At 32.0% G+C, this 24,695-nt stretch overlaps 1 protein-coding gene across 12 annotated transcripts in view; it reads right to left on the reverse strand.

Moving 5' to 3' along the window:
• LOC113516875 (basement membrane-specific heparan sulfate proteoglycan core protein) overlaps nt 1-24,695 on the reverse strand; it is a 279,082-nt gene that overhangs the window by 99,356 nt on the left and 155,031 nt on the right. Inside the window, exon 2 of one of the 12 annotated variants that reach the window (XM_052896559.1) lies at nt 3,518-3,638. The exons of the other annotated variants lie outside the window; for them this stretch is intronic. Coding sequence (XP_052752519.1) covers nt 3,518-3,590 — 73 coding nt within the window. The 5' untranslated portion in view covers nt 3,591-3,638. The remainder of the gene's footprint in view (nt 1-3,517; nt 3,639-24,695) is intronic. 12 annotated transcript variants of the gene reach the window in all.

Genomic DNA, 24,695 nt, shown 5'->3' on the forward strand with positions numbered 1-24,695 from the left:
TTTTTTTTTTCTTTTCAATATATTTTATATTTTTTTACTTACAACATCACGTTGTAAGAAACGGACTGTACATTCGCGTTATTAGAGATGTATACGTACTAATAATTAGTACATTTTTTCATATTAAGAAAAAGTCTAATTGAAAAAAAAAAGTTTTATGTGTAAACATGTGCATCTTTGCAACATAAATTTTTTTATTAATCACTTTACTACATAGTATAAAACAAAATCGCTGTCGCTGTATGTCCGTCCCTATGTATGCTTAAATCTTTAAGACTACGCAGCGGTTTTAACGGTTACGCAATTTTAAAGCGGTTTTTTTTTAATAAATAGAGTGATTCAAGAGAAAGGTTTATATGTATAATATATGCATAATATAGTAGAGAAACACTAATAATTTTAAAGGTTTCTAATGTGATGTGACGTAATGTGCACCCGTGCGAAGCCGGGGCGGGCCGCTAGTTAATACATAATTAACTGCCATGTCTCGGCGCAAAATGGTCTATTCCTTCCTTTTCCGTGGATAGTGTAAGAGATGACAAAGGGAACTTAATAGTTGATGAATGGGCAACAGTGTCCTTCTTAAAACATCGCCAAAGCCTAACTGTGGTTGCCAACTCGCCTAGCGTGGCGTTTATTGTCAAAATTCCCCTTATAAGGGGTAAGCTTATGTTCAGCAGTGGACAGTTAATTTAAAAAAAAAAATAACATAATTAAATTTGCCATCTCCTCTCCCTAAGAACAAAATTCACATCTACTCGATGTAAATTTTGTTAAAAACAACATAATTATTATTATATATGTACATATGTATTATTAAATATTATGTTGAAAGTGTAATAAAAATATGTACAGTAATGTAAATATATTTCTGCCTACCCTAATGGGGAACAGGCGTGACAGATATGTATGTATGGAATAAGTATATACTATAACTGCAACTTTACGTGTAGATCTGCTGACGGTCCTTGCCATAATTTGTGGGCGCGATGTAAAGACGAAAATCAGTTTTACGATTGATATTCGACACGTGAACCAGATGTTTGGGAGTAATAATTGTATGTCGACATATTTATCGGCCATTCTAGAAGTCATTACAAAAGCCGTGACCCATTTTTGTGTATTCTGATATTTTAAATAGCCGTAATTGTCGAGAACATCGCGGCCTAGTAGTTTATTAGCCCTAATTACTATTCTAAGGTTCAAAGTTCAATCTTACTTGATAAATATATATAGATAAATAATAAGTACCACATGAAAGGTAACACACATTAATGGGGGCTAAGGGATTGTTAGAAATGGGGTCTAACAGGCCCATTGCTAGCAACATCAGGTCAAGCTCCACGCGGATCCACTTGGATACCATTGTGGATAATTCTTGTGGATTCCGTCACCATGGGCTAACTGACCTAACCAGTGTATGTAAAAAAATACGAATTAGTGCAAAATAGACAACTTATATATAAATTTAGAAAAGTACAATTCTCAGTTTCATCAGATCGAAAACAAGAAGCCGAAACCGAAAAGAAAAGGAAATATCTCGATTTAGTTCACGAGGTGACCAAAATATGGGGAGTATCGTCCACCGAAATCATCCCAATCGTTCTATCGATAAACGGACTTATCCCAACCAGTCTGGAACAAGACTTCAAACGGTTGGAATTCCGAGGCGGCTCACTCCTGGGAAAGATGCAAAAAGCGGTGTGTTAGACACTGCCCGCATAGTACAACGGTTTCTCCCCCTGGTGCCCTCAACTCCGGCCGACAGTGCTTTTGCCGGGAGTTAATTTGCCATTTCCTTTACTTAAGAGATGTGAATTTTGTTAAATAATAATAATACTGACCTAGGTTTTGCAATCTTTTGTTTACCGAAGCTATACCAGTGCTATTGTCAAATACCTAATTAACTGTGTGTGGGTAAGTACGAATAGGTTTCATGAATACTGTAAAAGTATTATTTTAATAAACAATTAGTAAAGTTTCTAACTTGCCACAAAGAAAGTTTTCTTCTTTTTCCTTTTGGCCAGTCAACAAGTTTCCGAGTTTGGCTTCGTCTCCGCGTGTTTGGTGAAAACGTATTTAATATATTAATTTAGAACCGAAGCTTGCACAAATGGGGGATAGTTTTAGACGGTATTTTTGTCTAATACGCTCTACTTAAGAATACTTAAGTTATGCGGATTAAAAATTCATTTAATATGAAACATAATATGAATAATTTCGTATCTATAGTCCACCAATAAACTATTACTAGTTTATTACCATGCCCATGATGTGGACAGAAACAGATGCTACGATGTCCATGGTAATCTCTCCCCATTTTCGAAAGCTATAGTTTTATGTCTTCTTGCTTTGTAATTTAATTACAAGTAAGACTCTGAATGTACTAGTATATGCTGAGATTGACCGACTAATATGTCTTGAAATCTTCACCAAATATTAATAAAGTGACCCATACAAACAACAATTGTATTTAACGTTACTTTACCTTATTTATAAGTACAAATAAACAACAAACACTACAGACCATTCTATATTTATAAATGAATACGAATGAAGTTATTTGAACCCCGTGATACAGGTATAGAAATGGCTAACAAGGTTCCGACCGGACAGACAATCCCTGGATGTGATAGACAGCCCAATTTGCTATATACAAAAGTCCGTAAAACAAAAGCTATCCATTCTATTTCAAATATGAGAAAAGTGCATAATCTTAAGAGTGATAAATTTTCACGCGTGAAATCTAAAATTTTGAGAATCAGATTAATAACTTTAGGAGACGCTTTCACGTTATAAATACATATTTATTATACATAAATTAATTTCACATGTATTAAAAAATTGGAACATTAGAATTTTGAACTTAACTAATTTAACTGTTGACAGCTGATTTAACAGTTAATATATTTTAACGTACATGGCTGTCATAGCGAATCATTATTACTGTGTAAAGTGGGCTCACATAAGGAACTAACTGTATATCGCAACTTCGTCCATGATCGTAGTGTAATATCGAATAAACCATAACTTCCTTCAAGAAATAAAATAACAAATTCAAAATATTTTTTTAAACTCGACTGGTAGTTTAAGGCCTTAGATTATATAGATAAAGCATCGAGCTGCAAAAATGGGTCAACTTTTTGTTAGCCAATTGTCAAATTAGCTGATTAGTTTTTTTTTTAATCAATATATTTACGCATAATCTATATATTTACGCATGAAATGTATCTTGAAGTGTTATTATAATAAATAAAATAAGTGTTTACGCATTAAAAAGATGCTAAATTTATAAGACAAAATAAATATAGAAGTTATAAAGGAATCACTCATAATTATTTACACGCAAAATATAAATGAAAATGTTGACCCGTTTTTCTCGAAGCATTTCTATGGAGACACTCTATCTATATAATCTAAGTTCAAGACATTAGTGCGTTCAAACAGACAAATAAAATCTTCCGCTTTACATATGAGTATTATATTAATGTAAATATAAATGTATATAGATACTTACGGGTGATATATTGTGAATGAACGACATAACTGGTGATGAGAAGGCCTAACAACGTTCCTCTTGATGGTAACATATCTTTAGGCTGCGAGCTGCATTTGTTATTGTCTCAGCTGGTCTGATGCTGTAAGGCAGACAAAGCTACACCACTCCAATCCTCACAAGTTTCACTGCGCGGTACTTTTTTGACTGTTATTAAACCAAGTGCATATTGTAAGTTTAATAAAGGATAAACGTATCTCGGTTACTTTTCGTGTCTAATTTATGGGACAATTTAGAGTTATTCCTGTTATCTCTTTACAAAAATATCATATATTTTAACAAGTAACTCGTTTAACTTGAAGGATAGAGAAGAACTCATGCGCCACTTTAACCTAAATAAATTAAATATTGATCTTATTTAATCTATATTAGCTGAACCTAAATTAGAAGTATTTGAACATCTCATTAATTTATTGATACTCAATAATTCCTCTCTATCCATAACTAGGGAAAGTAGATCAAATTTTATTTGAGAAATCATTTCAGGATACGATAGAGCTGCTATACCTAAAGTATGTAAAAGCCCTTAAAATTAAAAAATAAAACAGAAGTAACTTTTAAATTAGAATAAAACTTATTAAAAGTACAGTCGAAATAGATTTAGAAGTTGATTAAAACATTTAATTTGGCAGTTTTACAATTAACCTACGGACTTTTCGTATATTATCGTTCCTTTAACTATGTACCTACCTCTCACCTCTCTATACGTTCTTTTTCAGAGAACAATCACGGTCATTCATCCTTGTCATATTTGTCTTAATTATATACGTCTGACTTTGAAACTCAGGGTTATCAACAATATCTATGAAATAGCAAAAAATATTACTGATAAAATATAAAACTTCCGCTTTAACAAATTAGTAAAAAACCATTCTAAATAAGTCTAATTTAATAGTATATATATATATATATATATATATATATATATATATATATATACTAATTTATATTCTGCAATATAATGAAAGATATATAATAGTTATAGTTCCTTAGCACCTAAATCTTAGATGAGTAACTACATATACGAATATTTTAAATGCATTGATAACCCTTTTATGGATCATAATATACAATTATTATATTTTGTACTTACAAAATTATTACTATGAAAGCTATATATATATATATATATATATATATATATATATATATATATATATATATATATATATATATATATATATATATATATATATATATATATATAAAACTAAAAACGCTAATATTAACAGAACGAAAGATTCATATATTCACATCACGATTTGACTGATATTATTTTTTAATTACTAATTACTTTTTGTATTATTATTCTTTACAATCTCGTAATAAAGTTTAATTTATTATTTTCGTTTATTAAAAAGTATAACTAATATTAAATACAATCGAACAGTAAAAATTAATACGTAACTCTTCTGGTTCAACCCTAGAACACGGACATCTGTCATTTTATGAGATGTCATTACTTCGTAGCACCTTTTAATGGAATTATTTCATCACTATAGGTAACCTACTTTTTATCGACTTTAAACAAAAATGAGGCTCAATGGGTAATCCAATAGTATTCTTTGTATATGTCTATGTATATGTTTCTGTTGTTTGGTTTGAAGGGTGGGATATGGCGTGAATTTACTGGGTACAGAGGAATAACACCTGAGACCTCAGGAATGGCAACGCATGGGGGGTATCATGAGCGAAATAATATACTTTGTTATATCCATAGTACTGCTCATGTCTATAGGCGGCGGTTACCACTTTCCATCAGGTGGACCGTCAGCTTGTTTGCCATTATAAATTGTATAAAAAAAATGTTAAGTATGTTCGCTAACTTTTAACCGATCCTTAAGTTAATTTTTTAACTGAAATACATTGTATTTGTAAATTATATTATATTTATTGTATTTGTTAAAATATATAATAGTTTTATTCCTTATAAATAATTATTGTATGTCTAAGTACCAGCTTAATGAAAGCCTGAATCCGAATAATTAATTTGTTTAAAGTAATCAAACATGTGATAAAAATTACAAGGCACTAACCATAAGTTGTTAACCATATTTGGTAGTATTTTTTATATACTACTATAGTAGCACACAAGCATACGACCCGTCTGATTGTGAATGGGCCTTAACGTAGTCTATAGACGCCTGTACCGCTAGGGCTGTCACGCGCGCGTTGCCGACGCTAGTATTAGTTGTTAGTGCGTTTAAATTGTAATATGGACATTTTGTAGCACGCCACCTACGCCATTTTTAACTCACTCTCCCACAGAAATTGTAATGTGATGAAATCTCGAACAACAAATACCTTGTGTTTGCTTAGAGTTACTGGTTCTAAATCACTGGTTACTTTATTGCTGACACCTCTAGAAACTTGATACTTTTAGAAGCTTTTTACTGTATTGTTTTTTTTTTTTTTAAGTTAAACCTTACTAGTAATTTATAATAGATCCCGTTATTGATACTTCGTTCTACTACAGAAATAAATGACATTCAGACAGTATTAAGGTTTTTTATTCAGTCTCATTTGAAGTTTAAAATAGCTGCTAATAAACGTATCGTTATATGATTAATTTCGTATAAACTTGACAACGAGACTGTGCTGTTGGTCAGGGTTGCCAGATGCGAATTTGGATTTTTACCCAAACGTCAAATACTTTTTCCCCCAAATCAATATGAATACAAAGTTTAATTATTTTTCGCTACGACTACTAATGTTTCACAAAGTGAACAACGAGAAAAGGTCATCCCTTCTGTTTCTGCTTTTTCCTCTCCTTCTTTTTCGTTATGTACCTTTGAATTTATATAGTTTACTGTTATTATATACCTCATCTACGTACAAGTAGTAAAATTGTTACCCAAAATTTCCAAAAAAATGCACAAATTTCACCAAGCCTACTTTTTTTATGCAACTTAGAATGGCAAATAAATATATATATATATATATATATATATATATATATATATATATATATATATATATATATATATATATATATATATATATCATACTATACATATATATCAGAATAATACTTTTCTATCACTGAAATTGAACACTTTTTTAATGAAACCTAGATTTAGAAAACAGTTAAATTAATGTATGTAGCTCTAAATTTTTTATCGTTTTTCAATCCATATTATATTTTATTTAGAGTACTTGTTTAAAAGAATGTTAATGATTTTAATTTCATCTTATATTTTTTTTTGATGGGTGAAATTGATATGGTAACCCCGCCTGCGCTAACGGGATACGCTGGGGGACCCTTTACTGGTTGATCGATGAGAATGAAAACAGGCCAGTTAGCCCATCAAGATGAATTCATCAGGAATTAACCATGATAGTTTTCAGGGAGAACCGCGAGGAGGTCGACCTGGTTGGGTATATTGCTAGCAATGAGATGCTCAGTCTCCATTGCTAACAATCCCTATCACCTTATATTGTAATCTATTAATAAAATATTAAAGTTTTGTAGTTTGTTACTCATACATATACATATCTATCACGCCTGTCTCCCATTAGGGTAGGCAGAAACAATGTTTGTTACTCAATCATGCTGAAATGGTTTCAATAAATTTACAAAGCAGATTCGCGGAAAATAATGAGTGTATAAAAATAATTGTAGTTACGATGATATCAATTCGAAAAAATTTCAAAAATCCATTTGAGCATAATCGTGTCAAGTTACGTCATAATAAGTAGGTGTTATCTCTGTGAATCTCGTTAGAAACTATGGATATTCTTATAAAGTTAGTTTTATCTAATAGATAATCGAAACGCAAACATTGAGTATGTGAATTATATAGGTGATGTTTACCAGAGGGAGATTTTGTACAAAAGTCGTTTGCTTGGACACCTCTGTCCCGGTCGTGTTTCTACCGTGAAGCACTTGTGTTTGCATGCCTGTGTTCGGTTTGAAAAGCGGGATATGGCAATGAATTTACAGGGTACAAAGGAATAATACCTAAGTCCTTAGGAATAGTAACGCATGGGGGAGGGTATCATGGGCGAAACTGTATACTCTGTTATGTCCATGGTACTGCTCATGTTTATAGACTTTAGTTACCACTTTCCGTCAGCTTGTTTGCCATTCTAAGTTGCATAAAAAAGAAATGTGAAATTGTTATAAACTAGTTAAAATCCTATGATATTTCCCGCGAAAAAGGACATCCTATGTGCTAAGTTATGATGCCTACCACCATACCATTCAGTAGATTTTGCGTAAAAGAGTAACAAACATGCATTCATCTTACAAACCTTCGCATTTGTAATATTAATAGGATTTTTAATATATATATATATATATATATATATATATATATACACATATTGTTATATCTCTATCCTTTTTCTCTAATATGGTCGAGTTTAGTATTAATTTGTTTACATTTTCATCAAATTCTATTAGGATAGAACAGTATAAAAGTTTTATTTTATACCACGAAGGTGGCAAAACATACAGCCAATCTGATGGTAAACGGTTACTGCAACCTATTGCCGCATACAACACTATATATATTTAATTTAAGAGTCAATGACGTTCTGTGACGTTCGTTTATTTATTTAATATTGCCTGATCCTTATTATAAAATTTTCGTCACTCTCCTCTACATTAAGTCAAAGCAGATAAGGATTGCTCGACAACAAGATAAAACTGGCTTCCGAGATATTAATTAGGTGTATAAACGCTTCTATGAAATACTGATATTTACGTAAATGTAATGACGTGCCGTTGCGAATCAACGCCTAAATTCAAGTTTAGGTACAAGAAGATTTAGCTGTTTAAAAAAAAACCTGCGCCGATATTGGGAACCCACATACACACACGCACACAAACACACACGCACACAAACACACACGAACACACACACGCACACAAACACATACACACACGCACACACACGCACATATATACACAAACACACGTATACACATCGATGTATGATAACATTGATAATATTATTATTATTACTTCAATCTAGAAGAAGATACTCTGTGACTATTAGTTAGTGAACTTTATATATATTCTTTATTGCACTTAAACAATACATGCGACGATTAGTTTAACAACTTGTTAGCAAAGGAGGATTTATCTCTGAAAGAGATCTCTTCCAGCCAACCCAGTGTAGTTAGAGAGAAAATAATTTGGGAAATCCAATGCAGGGAAGGTGCCGGTGAAAATAATGTAAATACAACAAACACAAATTGTGAATAAATATATAAATAAATAAATACGTAAATAAGTAAATATATATATATATATATATATATATATATATATATATATATATATATATATATACATATGTATAAGTGCATAGCTTTAGTTAAGTTTGATGCAGTTACATCGCGTTAAAACCCCATAATGTATAATATTAGTAGACTTTACTTTGCAACCAATATTTTTTTGCTTCACAAATAAAAACTAGTACTACAATCATTACAATAACCTAATAGTTAGCAGTTATTTTAACTTTTTTTTATCTTGAATTTGAAACACTAAAGTACGCGTGTGCAAACATTTTAACAGATAACGCGTTACATACACACACATAAAAATACAAGCAAATTATAACTCTTCTCAGAAACAATAACATGAAGTTACATAAATTAATATTCTATGTAAGTTACGCAATATAGGAACAAAGAGTCCCTATTTATTAACATTTTATATAATATTGTAAAATTGTAATATGTTATTAAAATTGCATTAATCACTTTATAAATTAATAAATTTAACTCGACCATGATTCAATGTATTTAATAGATTAACATCACACAAAATTTTACAGGATAGAGAGGAAACCTTATTCACTGGACTATTTATAAATTACACAATTAATATTGTAAAATAGTAACACTTTATTAAAAATGCATCAAGTTAATAGCTTGATAAATTAATCTCTCCATAATCCTATACATAAATCTGTTAGTGTAATATACCTATAAGACTCCATGACTAATGCCATCGTTCATCGTGCGAACAGTATTATTTTTAACTCTCCACACTTGAAGCATTGACCATCTGGCATGAACATTATAGTAAACTCACGTCATGCAAGGCGGTTTGTGCAAGTGATCATGCGAAAGACAGCTTCTTTGTTAACAGTCTTTTAAAAGATTGTTCTTATTTTAAACGTGCTTTCTTTTTACTCCAATTATATTGTGAACAGTCTTTGGCATTGAATGGACTATTTTCAGAATTATCTTGAAGAAATATCTACACTTTTAGAAAAGTTTAATTTAAGTTTATTTGGGCTAAAGGAAATTAAAGATCTGGACCCTGTATTTATAAAAAAATCCTAAATAATTACTCAAAAAGGCTAACACTTCCACACAGAAGTCGTCAAGTAAAAATGACATATTCATTTTACAAAATAACCATTGATTTACTTATTTCTTTGCACAGCGCCGTTTACATATCGAACTAAACAAACACCTTACCAACTTTTTGAGGTGACAGCATTAAAATATGCGTAAACAGTAATCACAGAATGTGCCTTCATTTTTTACATTTACATTCATATGATGAAATCTTGAGTAAACCAGGTCTTGGGCATTTCACGCAGCGTTTTGTTTAGACTATGGGCATGAATCGCCCATATATATTTATACAGGGGCGATTTTTGAAAAGATAAAGAATGTAATTCTTTACTAAATATGTTTTATAGTTAAGTCACCTTGTCGGCTCTATCAGTTGTCATTAAATTTGATACACAAGTATAGTTTGGAAAGAAAAAGGACAAAAAATAAAATAGAGTAGAATATGCCCCAAAAATAACCTTTTTATAGAGTGTGTGCATTTTTGATGAGACCATGGAAGTAGATACTTTAAAATATTTTTTTCTATTTCTCAAATAAATTTGGTACTAAACGGTATTTTCCATCGCATCGCTAATTAGATCGAAATTTAAGCAGACAAAATTATATATATATATATATATATATATATATATATATATATATATATATATATATATATATATAGGTCAATAGCACTCAGTTGTCTCTGCTTATTCCATTCAGTACTTAGCGCGAGGATATACATATATAGAAGCTATTTTTAAACAGGTTAACAAGTGATGTTTAATGGACGTTATCAAGGCGCGTTAAATTTCGCCTAGTCATTTGCTAATACGTATATAAACAGACTACAGGTTTTTTTTTAATAATATTGAGATGTGACTATTTCATAAGTAACGGTTCGTTTATAGAACTATCTATACTATACTATATATATTACTATTGGAGAGGAAGGATGAAAGAAGAATTACGAAAGATATTTATGGAGCAAGAATGAATGAAGATGTCAGTAGGGGCCGCCCTAGACGGACGTATGTTGACCAAATAGGCGACGTGCTGAAGAAGGGCCAAATTAAAAGTACACGTAACCGGCGAGCGTGTGTGTGAAAAGATTGATGAATGTGAAAGAAGAGAAAGATGTTTGTTTGAATCGAAGCATTTGGCGTTCCATTGTTTCTGCCTACCCTAATGGGAGACAGGTGTGACAGATATGTATGTATGTATATATTACAAAACGAGTATATTATCATTAACTGTCCACTGCTGAACATAAGCCTTCCCAACTTAACGCGCGTTGCCGATTCTAAAAAAAAACTTTATTAAGCTTTTTTTGAGGAACCCCATACTGTAGTCTCTAGAAAGACCTCAACAGGGAGCTCATTCCACAGCCTGAGCGTTCACGAGAGGAAACTCCTTTGAAACCGCAGTGTATGCGACCATTTAGGTACCAGCATGTGGCGATATATATCCTGTTTATGGCATGCGGTGTGATTATAAAAGATATGCGGGAATCATTTCAAACAATTCCTCAGAATACAATCCGTTTGTTCGGATTTTATGTAAAATTCCGTTATCAACCTGTATTAAATTTTTTTATTTCCGTTTTTTTTTATTATATTAACAATTTACTTGAAGGTACGTGACTTAGTACTTATCGGATAATTCGGAAGACATGTAGATATGATTCCCAAAAACGGGTGATTTGAAGTTCTCATGTTCAGGTCAGTGATCAAATATTTTGGTGAACAAATTTTGTAGTTCCATGAAAAGTAATTTTTTTTTCTTTTTGTATAATATCTATAACTCTTTGTTTGTTTCCCCGTACGTCATTTAGATACTAAAAAGTATTAAAGGGGGAACTAGTGCTATAATCATGCACTTAAATTATTATTCAAAATTTGATATAAATTAAAATCATTAACGCCATTTTGTGGATTTTTTAAAAAGTACTAATATTTGTTTCCATATACTAGAAAATAAATATATTTTTGAAAACCTTATCAGATGGGAAAAATCAAGTACACGGCCGATTTATAAACTTGGTCCCGACTCTGGAGTTGTTCTGCTAACGGTCATATAAAAAAGCATATCTAAGTCAAGAGCTGACGATAAATTTGAAGGGGTTGATAAATCTGAAAATGTTTTAGTATAGTATCTCCAGTTAGGTACACGCGATTGTTCACTAATCGCTTATGGTTTTATAGATTGAATTTATTCATCCATTTTTTTAATATGTTTTAATCGGGGGGAAAGGGATTGTTAGTAATGGAGACTGAGAATACCATTGCTAACAATACACCCAACCAGGTCGACCTCCTCGCGGTTCCCCCTGAAAACTATCATGGTTAATTCCTGATGAATTTATCCTGATGAGCTAACTGGCTTGGTTTCATTCTCATCTATCACCCTTCACTGGTGCTCCGCCAGCAGATCCCATCAGCGCAGGTGGAGTTACCGTTACCGTACTATTTTTACCCATAAAAAAATATACATTTTAATCTGAAATGACGTAGTTGGAGATATTAGTTGACTGACGTCATTGTTGTTAGTGTAGTAGTCGAAGTGCTCTCTTTTTAACAACCATCAACTGAGCTCACTTGATTCAAAAGCATGTGCCTTCGCTAGGTTTGTTCAAGTATGTTCGAATTTCATAATAGTTAAGAGTAAGTACTTAACATGTACATATACTATGTATGTATAGTATAGTGACATCCTACGCAGTGTTTGAGAATTGTAAGTCAGCCGCTATTTCTCAAAATTGAAATTCACACAAAATATGTGTTAGCTAGTTACAACAATACCATACCATTATCTAAGTCGTAAAGGTCAGATTAATAATTCACTAGGTAAAATTCCAGCGTCTATTGAGTGCTTTAACAAAATTTACACCGAGCTCTCGGACTATGATAAAGGCGAAAAATGAAAATAGTAGTGTATGTGTGAAAGTATGTCATCCCTTTTCATAGAGCCGACAAGAAAGCTTGCTGTAATCAGCGGAAATATGAAAAAGCTTTCAATTAGACGCCCATTCGTTATGCTAGTTTTGTTTGAATTGGACTTGTAATGGACGTCACTGGTCGATATTATGATCATATTAACCGACTTTAAAAATGTAGGTCATCAAATTTTTATTTTTATTTTTCGCCAGTTATCTTCTATCTTCAAGCCTAATTCGATTTGAGTATAAACAAATCGTTCGAATTAAAATATAAAAGGCATAATTAAAAGTCGAAGTTAAAGATACATTGCGCCATATACGAGTATACTATGTTTCTAAAAATATTTAATATACATTTTTGACTGTGTTACCATTTTACTAAATCCTTTTTTTTTTTGGCAGAATTAAATGGTAAACAATTTAAGTGCATACTGTGCATTTAAGCTATAAATTTATGTAATTTTATTTATTTTCAATTATATTTTTTAAATAAATTTGAATTTAATTTTTCATTTTAATTTATACTTAGCTCTTATGTAATTATAATAATATCATTATTATCAGTTTTCTATTTCCATTAAAACTAACCAATTCCCATATGGGACAAATTATTTATTGATAAAAGATATTGTCCAATCAAATGGATTACTATGAACTTCGCGTGTCTTCGGTTCCAGCAATAAAATTGTACAATCCACGTCATAAAACATTTATAATAATACTAATTGTAACTGGCAACTTTACTCATATGCATTAGCATTGTTTAGCCATTTTTAATATATTTTTTAAATATATATATATATATATATATATATATATATATTTTCGATACATTTTCAATGTGCATAGTGGTAACTACTTTATTATATTTATATCGATGATTCGATTCATTTAATAAATAAACAAAGTAAGAAAAAATAAATGTTTTTTTTTATTAAAAAATTCTGAATCTAACAGTTAAGTATAAATGAATTTATAATACACAAAAAAATGTATGGCATTGAGTATGGAAAATATATTTATATCTAACCTGTATATTACAGTGTCCCATCGTATTTATATTTTCAATCGAGTTCAAAAAGGAGGTACTAAATACTTTTTTTATGGTTTTTACCCCATAACTCCATCAGTTCTAAACTGATTCGAAAAATACTTTTTTATCTCCAGGATATATTTACAGGTTAGTCATATAGAAATATTATTAAAATCAATTCAGTGGTTTAGTTTTTGGATCAAAATTACTGGTTTCACCGCAACTGAATTCAGTATTTTTTGGGACAAAAAATATAAAAAATTGGGAAAACAAAATAAAATTATAGTGGTCACTTGTATAAATATATTATTTTTTATTTTTTTGGTTTATCTACCTGTTTTTTATATAGCCAACGATCGAGTGTGGGGGCCAAAATACCTTAACACAGAATATCGTAATACGGATTCTGTCCACTCCCAATGACAAACTATGTATTTTCTATTTTGTAATATCATAAAAATTAAGTGTATTTTAAATTGTAAATATAGATTGATTATTATTACTTATCTTTTATTTAACATTTGATTTATTTCAAACATTATTTATTAGAAATAAATTTAGATTTACATTTACAATTATACATAATTATATATTATTACTGTAATTAATTATACTATTATTCTTAAATAATTTAATAATATTATTTCGAACAAATAAATAGTGATTCGTAAATAAATACGAATATACATATTTATTTATAACAATAACCAGTAAAATCGAACCGCAGTGCGGTAGTATAAGTTTACTATTAATAAATTAATAGAGGCCTAGTATTATTTGGAAGGACAAAAAAACTTGTGCGTCAGTGGCCATGAATGGGGCATTGTTGCATCCGCTACCTGCACGTAATATGAGTAGTTCATGAGGTGACTACTATCGATTATATGTCAATGTTATGAAACTAGAGCCACACACGACTTTATTACTTTAGCATGTTTGTTAATTGTAAATAATTATTTTAATTGTATTTCACGACTTTATTTGTAAAAATTAATTCTATTACAACTAAATTTGAATGAATTGTTAGTAAAGCGGACTATCAGTCCCTAGCAATGGGACATATATATATATATATATATATATATATATATATATATATATATATATATATATATATATATATATATATATATATAGCATTAAATATCTACATAGATATTATATTTATATAATAATAGTATAGGTAAGAAAATAGTATATTATACGTCATGACTTAAATATATAGAACACTGAACAAAATATAACAAATTTATTAATTTCTCATTATATATGTCTATATACAAAATACCTAATTACTAAGAGAATAAAAAAAATACGATTTTAGATTTGGCAATTTATTAATTGACAATCTATGGAGGGAAAGAAAACTTTATTAATGACGGTACAGCGGCTCCATTACTAGCAATAACTATCATTGTACCCTATCAGATCGACCTCTACACGGTTTCCTCTGAAAACCATCTTGGTTATTTTTTCATGAATTTGTCACTATATATCAACTAACCTGTTTCATCATCACCTATAGGTGGTCTCTCATTGGTGTATCGCCAGCGTTTACTGATACGGCTGGCGGGGTTTTGTTCCATTGTGATAATGGAATAATCATTAAAAAAATATTGTAAATTGATATAAAATATATTATTAAAATATTGGCTGCTTACCGTGGCATTGCACATTGTATGTATATATTGCATTGCTAACAATATGCCCTATTAGGTCGAACTCCACGTGGTTCCCCCTGGAAACCATCGTGAAAAATTCTTGTTGAATTTGTCACGATGGGCTAACTGACCTGCTTCATCCTCACCTATCATCCTTCTCCGGTGCCCCGTTGGTATATTCTAATAGCGCGGGTGGGGTTACCATTCCATGATCAACCATAAAAAAATATATGCATATTTTGTATTTATAGTTTTTTAAAATTACACTCTCCTAAAGTACAGTTATGGTAATAAAATGGTGATTTGACGTAAATTGCTGGATGTCGTACTGTGGGACAAATATTCGGTATGACAAGGCTCATAGCGGGATACTTATATAGAAACTGATATTAATTTCGCGGTAGGAGAAGCTCGCGTGTCCGCGACTTGCGCGGCGTAATTTATTAGCGGATGCGTTAGCGGTGCAAGTAATAAACTTTCCGAAATAAAAATCAATATATTAAACATATGTTTAATACGTTGATTTGAGTGTCGGCGTGTGTGCTCCGAGACAGAGTGGGCCGCCCCTACATTTCCCGTGGGTGTCGTAAGAGGCGACTAAGGAAACTTAATGATCGAGGGATGAACAGTAGCGCACCTCTTAAAACCACACTTAAGCCTAACTGCAGTTGCCAATCCACCAACCAAGCGTAACTGTTAGTGGCAAAACCCCTCCCTCATGTAACAGGGTCATTTTCAATAAATATACAGTTTTGCTATTATATACTAATTAGCATTTGTAGAATAGTCACAGAAAGTATATTGTTTACTTTAGAATGACAATCATTTTAGTAGGAATTTTTGAATCGAATGAAATGGCAAAAAACTGACAACAGACATGATTGGCAGTGGTGGAGTTTTTATATAGATTTCTATTCCGAAATCTTTGGTATAAATATAAAAAGTGTCATCATAGACTAATTATTTAAACACGTCAAGAAAACATGGTGCATTCTATTCCGCGATTACACGGTAAAAAAAAACATATAATAAAAAAAAAGAAAACCCGCTACAGCTTATAAATTGTGAACATTAAAAGACAATCGTTAAACAGTTTTGCTCTTTATGCAAATCTGTGCATCGACACGACAACCTTAGCATTCGAAGTTGTGTCGTGCCCCGTTGTTGCTAATCTGAAAGAACTTTCAAATTATACCTAAAATATCATTTATAAATTGTACAATGTAATGCTGGAAGTAGAAGGGGAAAGTAAACTATGAGGTAAAGTTAATGTTACTGGCGAACTTTTTCAAACGTTATGCCAGGCTGTGTCAGGTTTGTATCTATTTGTTTATAATATTTGTATTAGTTCCGAGGATCGGCACGAAACATGTTAGCCGCGATTAATTATTGGACTTGTTTCTGAAATGTGTACGCGGTAGAGTTTATTTTTGTTTGACAATAAATAACATTACGTATTTTGCAGTACATATTTTTTATGACCTGGATTTTTTTTATGGGTGAAAATGAAATGGTAACACTGTGTGCGCTATCGGTATACGCTATGAAAGATGATAGGTGAGGATGAAAGCGAGTCAGTTGGCCCCTCGTGACGAATTTAACAATAACCGTGATGATATCCAGGTTTCACCGTATTTAATTCGATTTGTGCTCTCGGCATAGAATAGGCCGCCTCTTCTTTTCCCGTCGCTGTCGTCGTGGTCGAGGGATGTACAGCAGCATCCTTCTTAAAACAGCAACAAAGCCTAACTACGGTTGCGAACCTGCTTCTCAAGCATGGCAACTATTGGCAAACTCCCCCAAGGCTCATTTTTTTTATACAACTTAGAATGACAAACAAGCTAACGGCCCATCTGATGGAAAGTGGTAACCGTCACCTATAGACATGAGCAGTACTATGGACATAAGAGTATGTTGTTTCGCCCATGATACCCCCATGCGTTGCCATTTCTGAGGACTCAGGTGTTATTCCTCTGTACCCTGTAAATTCACGCCATATCCCACCATTCAAACCGAAACACAGCCATGCAAACACAACTGCTTTACGGTAGAAACACGAATGGGTAGAGGTACCCAAGCAATCGACTTTTGTACAAAGTCTCTCTCCCAAAAAATTATGTTTAGCAGTGGGCAATTATTGGCTGATGATATAACATATTAGGTTTTTTTTTTACCACAAAGGTTAACATGTATACAACCCATCTTATAGTAAACGCTTACTTTAGCCTATGGACGCCTGCAACACTAGGGGTGTCTCTGTTTAGGGGTGTCGACTCTGAAGAAACCTTAATACGTTCTTTTTCAAGAACCCTATACTATACTTGGGGGGAAAGGGATTGTTAGTAATGGAGTCTGAAAATCCCATTGCTAGCAATATACCCAACCAGGTCGACCTCCTCGCAGTTCCCTATGGAAACTGTCATAATTAATTCCTGATGAATTCATCATGATGGGCTAACTGGCCTGTTTTCATCCTCATCGATCACCCTTCACTGGTGTTCCGCCAGCGTATCCCGTTAGCGCAGGCGGGGTAACCGTTCCAATTTCATCAAAAAAAAAATACCCTATACTATGTCTCTAGAGCAAAATATACAGTGTCCTAAATTACATTAATGTACAATTTTTACTTGGTTATATTTTATTATAGCTAAAGAACATGCCTACATAATAATAAATAAATGACCTTGGCTTTAAAATCAACATTCACGATTAAGTTGTTATCAGTTAACACATCGCCGATAACAACATAATGAATGAAATTTTGTCTCCACTTGAGTAAAAATCGTAAAGAGATATTATATATATATATATACATACATATATATATATATATATATATATATTTATATATATATATATATATATATATAAACAGTATAATTATCATAAAAATAGTACATAATATCTATATATGTAGTTAGTATATACAATTTATATACTACTAGTCTCATTGCTAGCAATATACCCTGTCTGGTCGACCTCCCCGTCGTCCCCTAGAAACCAATGATGGGAGCTGTTATGCGTTGTTGAATGCGGTTAGCAACCACTCCGCCAAGCGTGGCAACTACTGGCAAAACCCCAAGTGGCTGGCCTATGTTTAGCAGTGGAGATATATATATATATACATATATATATGTATATACTAACTACATATATAGATATTATGTACTATTTTTATGATAATTATACTGTTACTGTTTTTATTTTTTTTTTGTTTGTACTTGGGTTACTTTTATAATTAATGTTTTTTCATTTCAATTTAATCTCTATATTTTTCAAGCTTTTAATAAACACGTAAAAAATTTTAACTAGATATTCTGAGATAGATACAATTATCCGTGCATGTAAATTGGACTCTATTCTCCGCGCTTAACCTCTCATTTGGGCCCTTATGCGTAAATCTATGCAAGTATCATATTAATACTACTGCAATATCTATATATCGGCCCAATAACAGTTATGTATCGGTTTTTCAATATATACTTTTTTTACATGATATAACAGAGTATACTGTGTCGCCCATAATATCCCAATATTCAATCTTAACCAAAATATTACTAACAAAGTAGTAAACTTATTAAAAAAAAATATAGTGCAATTATAAATTCACGAAGATATCCTTTCCGTGTAGCACAAAATATAACTATTGAGTTAAGAACAGAAACTAACCTAAAGGTAAGGCCTAGTTTACTATTATCATTTTTTAAAAGAAATAATAAAGAGTATCTATCTATCTATTTATCTATATCTATTTAAACTTATTGAACTCGGTTAATTATCCCTTAAATTAGTGAATAAAGATATTTTACTATGAATAATTTATGTAGCTAGGCGTAAGAAAGCCGAACAAGACTAGACAGACTTGGTTACTCAGTCTACCGACGGCACAATCGAACTTGTATAAGAGTTTGTTATTCCGAACGACTTGGCCGTATCAAATTGAACACCTTTTGTTTTGTCATCGGAGACTAGGTGAAACTAACTCTAGCACGGACAAGTTAGACTTCATTGTCTTCGGATAGCTTTCTTGGTTTGCGCCGCTTAATTATATTTAGCACTAGGGTTGTCCTATAAGTTTGTTCGTTTACAGATCTAGAATACACGTAGTTTTTTATACCACTGAAGTGGCATAGAAGCATATGGCCCACATGACGGTAAGCGGTTACCGTAGCCTATGAACGCCTGCAACACCAACGGTCAATTATTATAAACTTGTGTTACGTTAAAATATTCGTAACAAACTAATTATGGGGCAACATGGAAGAAACCACCGTGTGGTCCCGGCATAGAATAGGCTACCCCTTATTCCGTGGGAGTCATAAGAGGCGACTAAAACAACTTAATAGTAGAGAGATGAGTAGCAGCATTTGTTTTAAAACATCACTAAAAGTCTACTGCGGTTGCTGACCCGCGTGCCAAGCGTGGCAACTACTGGCAAAACTGTCCTTCTGGGGAAGGCTTGTCTTCAGCAGTGGACAATTAATGCCAGATATGTCATCATCAGATAATAGAAGAAACCCCATCAAATTAATATACAATTAACTATGAGTAGTCTATTTCAAATTATAAAAAAAAAATGAAAATATTGCGAATTTGCATGCAAACATAAAAATTTTTGGGTCGAAAGTCAATTGATATTGTCAATATTTTAAAAATTTAAAATCAATTGAGTTTTCAGTCGTTCTTTGGATCGAATCTTCATTCGAAAGAACGTATTAATTACATAAGTAACAAGCTGATATGAAAAAAGATACCTAGATATTAAGCAAATATTAGATTCCCAAATTACTGCAAATTTTTTTAAAGAGCATCAACAGCTTCCTATGTTACATCGATAAATTAATCTTACTACGATTCCCTATAACTCACAGTCTAATGTACATTTGAGAGGTCCCACAGACCCTAATTTTGGAGCGGAACAAAAGGTAGGTGTTACAGTAAAGCTAACTTACTAACTTTAATAGTTTAACTAAATAGGACGTCATTGGTGAAATAACATACAAAATAACAGGTAGGTTTTGAGTCATGCGTGCAGGTTATTTTACAGAATTATAAGATAAATACTTTCCGTTCAGTAAATACTTGTACAATTCTTATTTCCGCTTATTTATAAACCTGATGTTGACAATGTCTTGATTAATTTAAAATTTAATTCATTCATTCATTTAATTTATTGATAAACGCATGTCGTTGTGAAACAAAATGTTTTCACCAACATTTTCACTAAAAACTGTTTATGATTTTAAATAGGAAAAATGTTAGCGCAGGACTATGTGTGATCGGAATCGAATACTTACGATACATAAAAAACATCGAATCTAAAAAAAAAATATTTCGACACATTTTACTATAATTGTCACTCGTTGATTGATAACGATGACGGTGAGTGGAAAATTTAATTTAATAGAACACTATTCTCAGTGACGCTTTTTAGTCTTTGTTTTGCATCTAAAATTTTTTATATATCAATGAATTTCTACGAGATTAAAGGCAAGAAAGCTAACAGATGGATAGAAATTGTTAGCAATGGGCCATAACAGCTCCATTGCTAGCAATATACTCTATCAGGTTGACCTCCATGCGGTTCATCCATCCATTAAAAAGAAAAATAAAGCTAACAGGTAGGCATACGCTTATTTCATATTATATGAACTTTTAATTATTTGGACGAACGAATCTGACTTTTTTTTTTCAAATATTTATTAGACATATGTAATAAATCTAAAGAAGCCTAATACATTATTATTTTAAAAATAATCACTCCAAGTGTTCACTCGTGTGACTTACTCGTGTACTCTATTGCTATGCAATAAGGACCAAATTTCAAGTGAAAGGCTCTCAGCCATTTGAATGCCAACTGTACGTTTACGGTTACTGTAATCAAATACTGAGAAACACTTGGTAACTGAGCTCAGATATTGTTTTAGTGAGTGTACTCACTAGGGAGGTAATGAATTGTTAGTTATGAGACCTTACAGGCACATTACGGGGAGGGGGGGTTAGTAATACGGACTACCGGTCCCATTGCTAGCAATATACCCATTTTATTTTATATTTCAGGTCGACCACCACGATTCTGGAAATCATCGAGCTGTTCCAGATGTATTTATCATGATGGGCTAACTGAAGTGCCTTTCCATCCTCATCTAAGATTTCTCACTGGTGCCCCACCAGGGTATAGCTATACGACATATACTTATAAAACTAGTTCGTGTTTTATTGGCGTTACATTTTTATTTTTTAATGGACTTCAAGAAGGGGTTCTCAAGTCGATTTCTTTTTTTTGTTATTATTTTTTTATTGTTTTTTTTTTTATATTTTATGTACAATGCTAAGGACAAGTATACTGTGGACTGTATCTGTGGACTGTATCTAGTGGTACCATATACCTACTTTTTATTCTGTTTTTAATATTAAAAAAAATATACCTACCATTTACTTTGCATTTTATTGTACCATTGTAACCAGACAATCCTTTTACTTATAAAAAAAAAAAAAAAATAGAAAAGACTCCCTAAGATTACAGAAACAAATAAACAGTTGCAAATTCGGTCCACTTATGTATTACTGTATCGCAAATAAATAAATGTAGTAACAAGGAGACGATTTTGAATTGATTTTTTCTGTGAGACAGTATCAACTACTTTTATAATACAAATGCTATACCTTTTTTAATAGATTATAATGGAAAGGTACTCCCCCTGCGATAATAGTATACGCTGGCGGAGCACCGGTGAGGGATGATAGGTGTGAATGAAAAAGCAGGTCAGTTGCCCCATCGTGATAAATACACCTGGATTTCAATACGATATTCTCTACGGGGGACCGAGAGGAAGTCAACCTAACAAGCTATATAGGGGGGAAAGGGATTGTTAGTAATGGAGACTGAGAATACCATTGCTAGCAATATACCCAACCAGGTCGATCTCCTCGCGGTTTCCCCTGGAAACTATCAAGGTTAATTCCTGATGAATTCATCATGATGGGCTAACTGGCCTGTTTTCATTCTCATCCATCACCCTTCACTGGTGCTCCGCCAGCGTATCCCGTTAGCGCAGGCGGGGTTACTATACCATTTTCACCCATCAAAAAAAAAAACAGGCTATATACTAACAATAGAACTGGCAATCCGCATTACTAATAATCCCTTCCCCCTTTGCTATGCCTTTAATTCTCGACGGTCCATACCACAATAGTTATTCTAACCAATCAGATTAAAAATTTATTTTTATTTGATCAATGAACGGTATCACAGAATTAATGCCAGAAAAAAAAACACCCCCTGTTTGTTTTACACAAACCTTCAGAGCTCTGTAGTGGCAAGCGTCACATTATTGCACTTCAGTGTATTATTACCAGAATCCGACAACTATTCGGTTGTCCTCTGAGAAACGAGACACCGCCAACAGGTTTGTAATGTCTGTGTATGTAATATAATAGTATACTTTGATCCTATCACTTGACCTGCGAATTTATGGAAAGGTTACGAGCTGTTTATCATTATAATACCCAAGTAATGACTTGTATCAATTTAAGAGCTTTAATATTACATTGTAAGTGATGTGATTTACTTCGTATCTTACGCAGAAAAATTGTGTAAGCTTGAACCCGCGACCCGTGGTACGGGTCTCGTAAATGTGTCGTTCTAATAACGTTTCCGTTGAGACGTACTCCGATAAACCATATATACAAGGTTTTTGTTTTTAATTATTTACTTATTTTTTTATCTATTTATTATTACAAAATCCATAATTTTTTAATATCGATAATATTTTAATGTTATTCATAGTACTTATAGCTTATTACGCATTTACAAATTATAGAATATTCTTAATATATTATGTGTGTGTTGTGTGTGTGTGTGTATATATATATATATATATATATATATATATATATATATATATATATATATATATATATATATATATATATATATATATATATATAGCTACATTTCTCTGTATATATTGTACTAATTAGTTTTAATACATTTGACCCATTTACAAGCGTATTTATTTTTAAAATGAAGGTTATAAGTTATCTATGTATTTTTGTCTGATAATAAATACATAAAAGCAGCTATCCATAAATTATGGTGACATATATTTCTTAAAGCGAGCTCAAGAATTTTCCATAAGTTCTAATTCATAGTAGCCTCTTTAAATCGATACATTTAGATTGTTGTATTGGCCAAAAACAAGCTTTTCTAATATTTCTTGATAAATATGTAATCATTGCTAAGAAATGGTAAAGAATTGCGAGTAATTCTCACAACTGGTTGAGAAACTTGATTCACGTGAACACTATGGAATTGTTTTTTTTTAACATAACATCACTTAGAACCTGTATATATTTTCTACGATCATGCTATCGTTGAAATCAGAATCAGTAGAAAAAGGAAAACATATCTCACCACTCCCAAATTATTTATTTAATGAACAGCCATATTTTAAGAATGGCATCTTAAAAAAATAATAATGAAGTATATTTAAAACTAAAATAAATAAATAAAAAGAAACGAAATACACACCTATGCGATTACGAATTCTAAATTCAAATATTTTCAATGCATCTTACATTGTAAATATTTAAATTTAGAACGTGAATCTATGAAACATATCGTCATTCGTCACTACACGATTAATTTTTTGCACAATCAAGTCTACTAGTAATTCGTTAAAAAAAACTTTATCCCAAGTTCCTGTTGTTTTTTTACAACCGCGGCGGTATAATGAGGAGACGGCCCTGAATACAGTGTATAAGGTCCACTAGAGGCACAGTTTACCGTGTCAATGAGACGATAAGATTATTTATACAATGCTTCGTGACCTGTTATATTTATCGGACTCTAGGGTCCGTAGGGCGACTGTACCCGATAACCATATATGTCACAGAACTTGAAAATAATATGTTACAACAAATGATAAACTATTGTATTTCGTAATGAGTTCAAAATATAGCCGATTTGCTTGTATCTGGGGCTACGTCTCTATTTTCAGATATCTACCTACATTTTGATATCTATATTAGCGATTCGCCCCGGCAGAAAATAATATACAGCCTGTTTTTTTTTAATGGGTAAATAGAATGGTAACCCCGCCTGCGCTATCGGTATATGCTGGCGGAGCACCAGTGATGGATGATGGGTGAGAATGAAAAAGCAGGCCAGTTTGCCCATCGTGATGGATACACCTGTCATTAAGC

The sequence above is a fragment of the Galleria mellonella genome, unplaced genomic scaffold (assembly GCF_026898425.1).
Source record: "Galleria mellonella isolate WM207_F2 unplaced genomic scaffold, CSIRO_AGI_GalMel_v1 utg33, whole genome shotgun sequence".
NCBI lineage: Eukaryota > Metazoa > Arthropoda > Insecta > Lepidoptera > Pyralidae > Galleria > Galleria mellonella.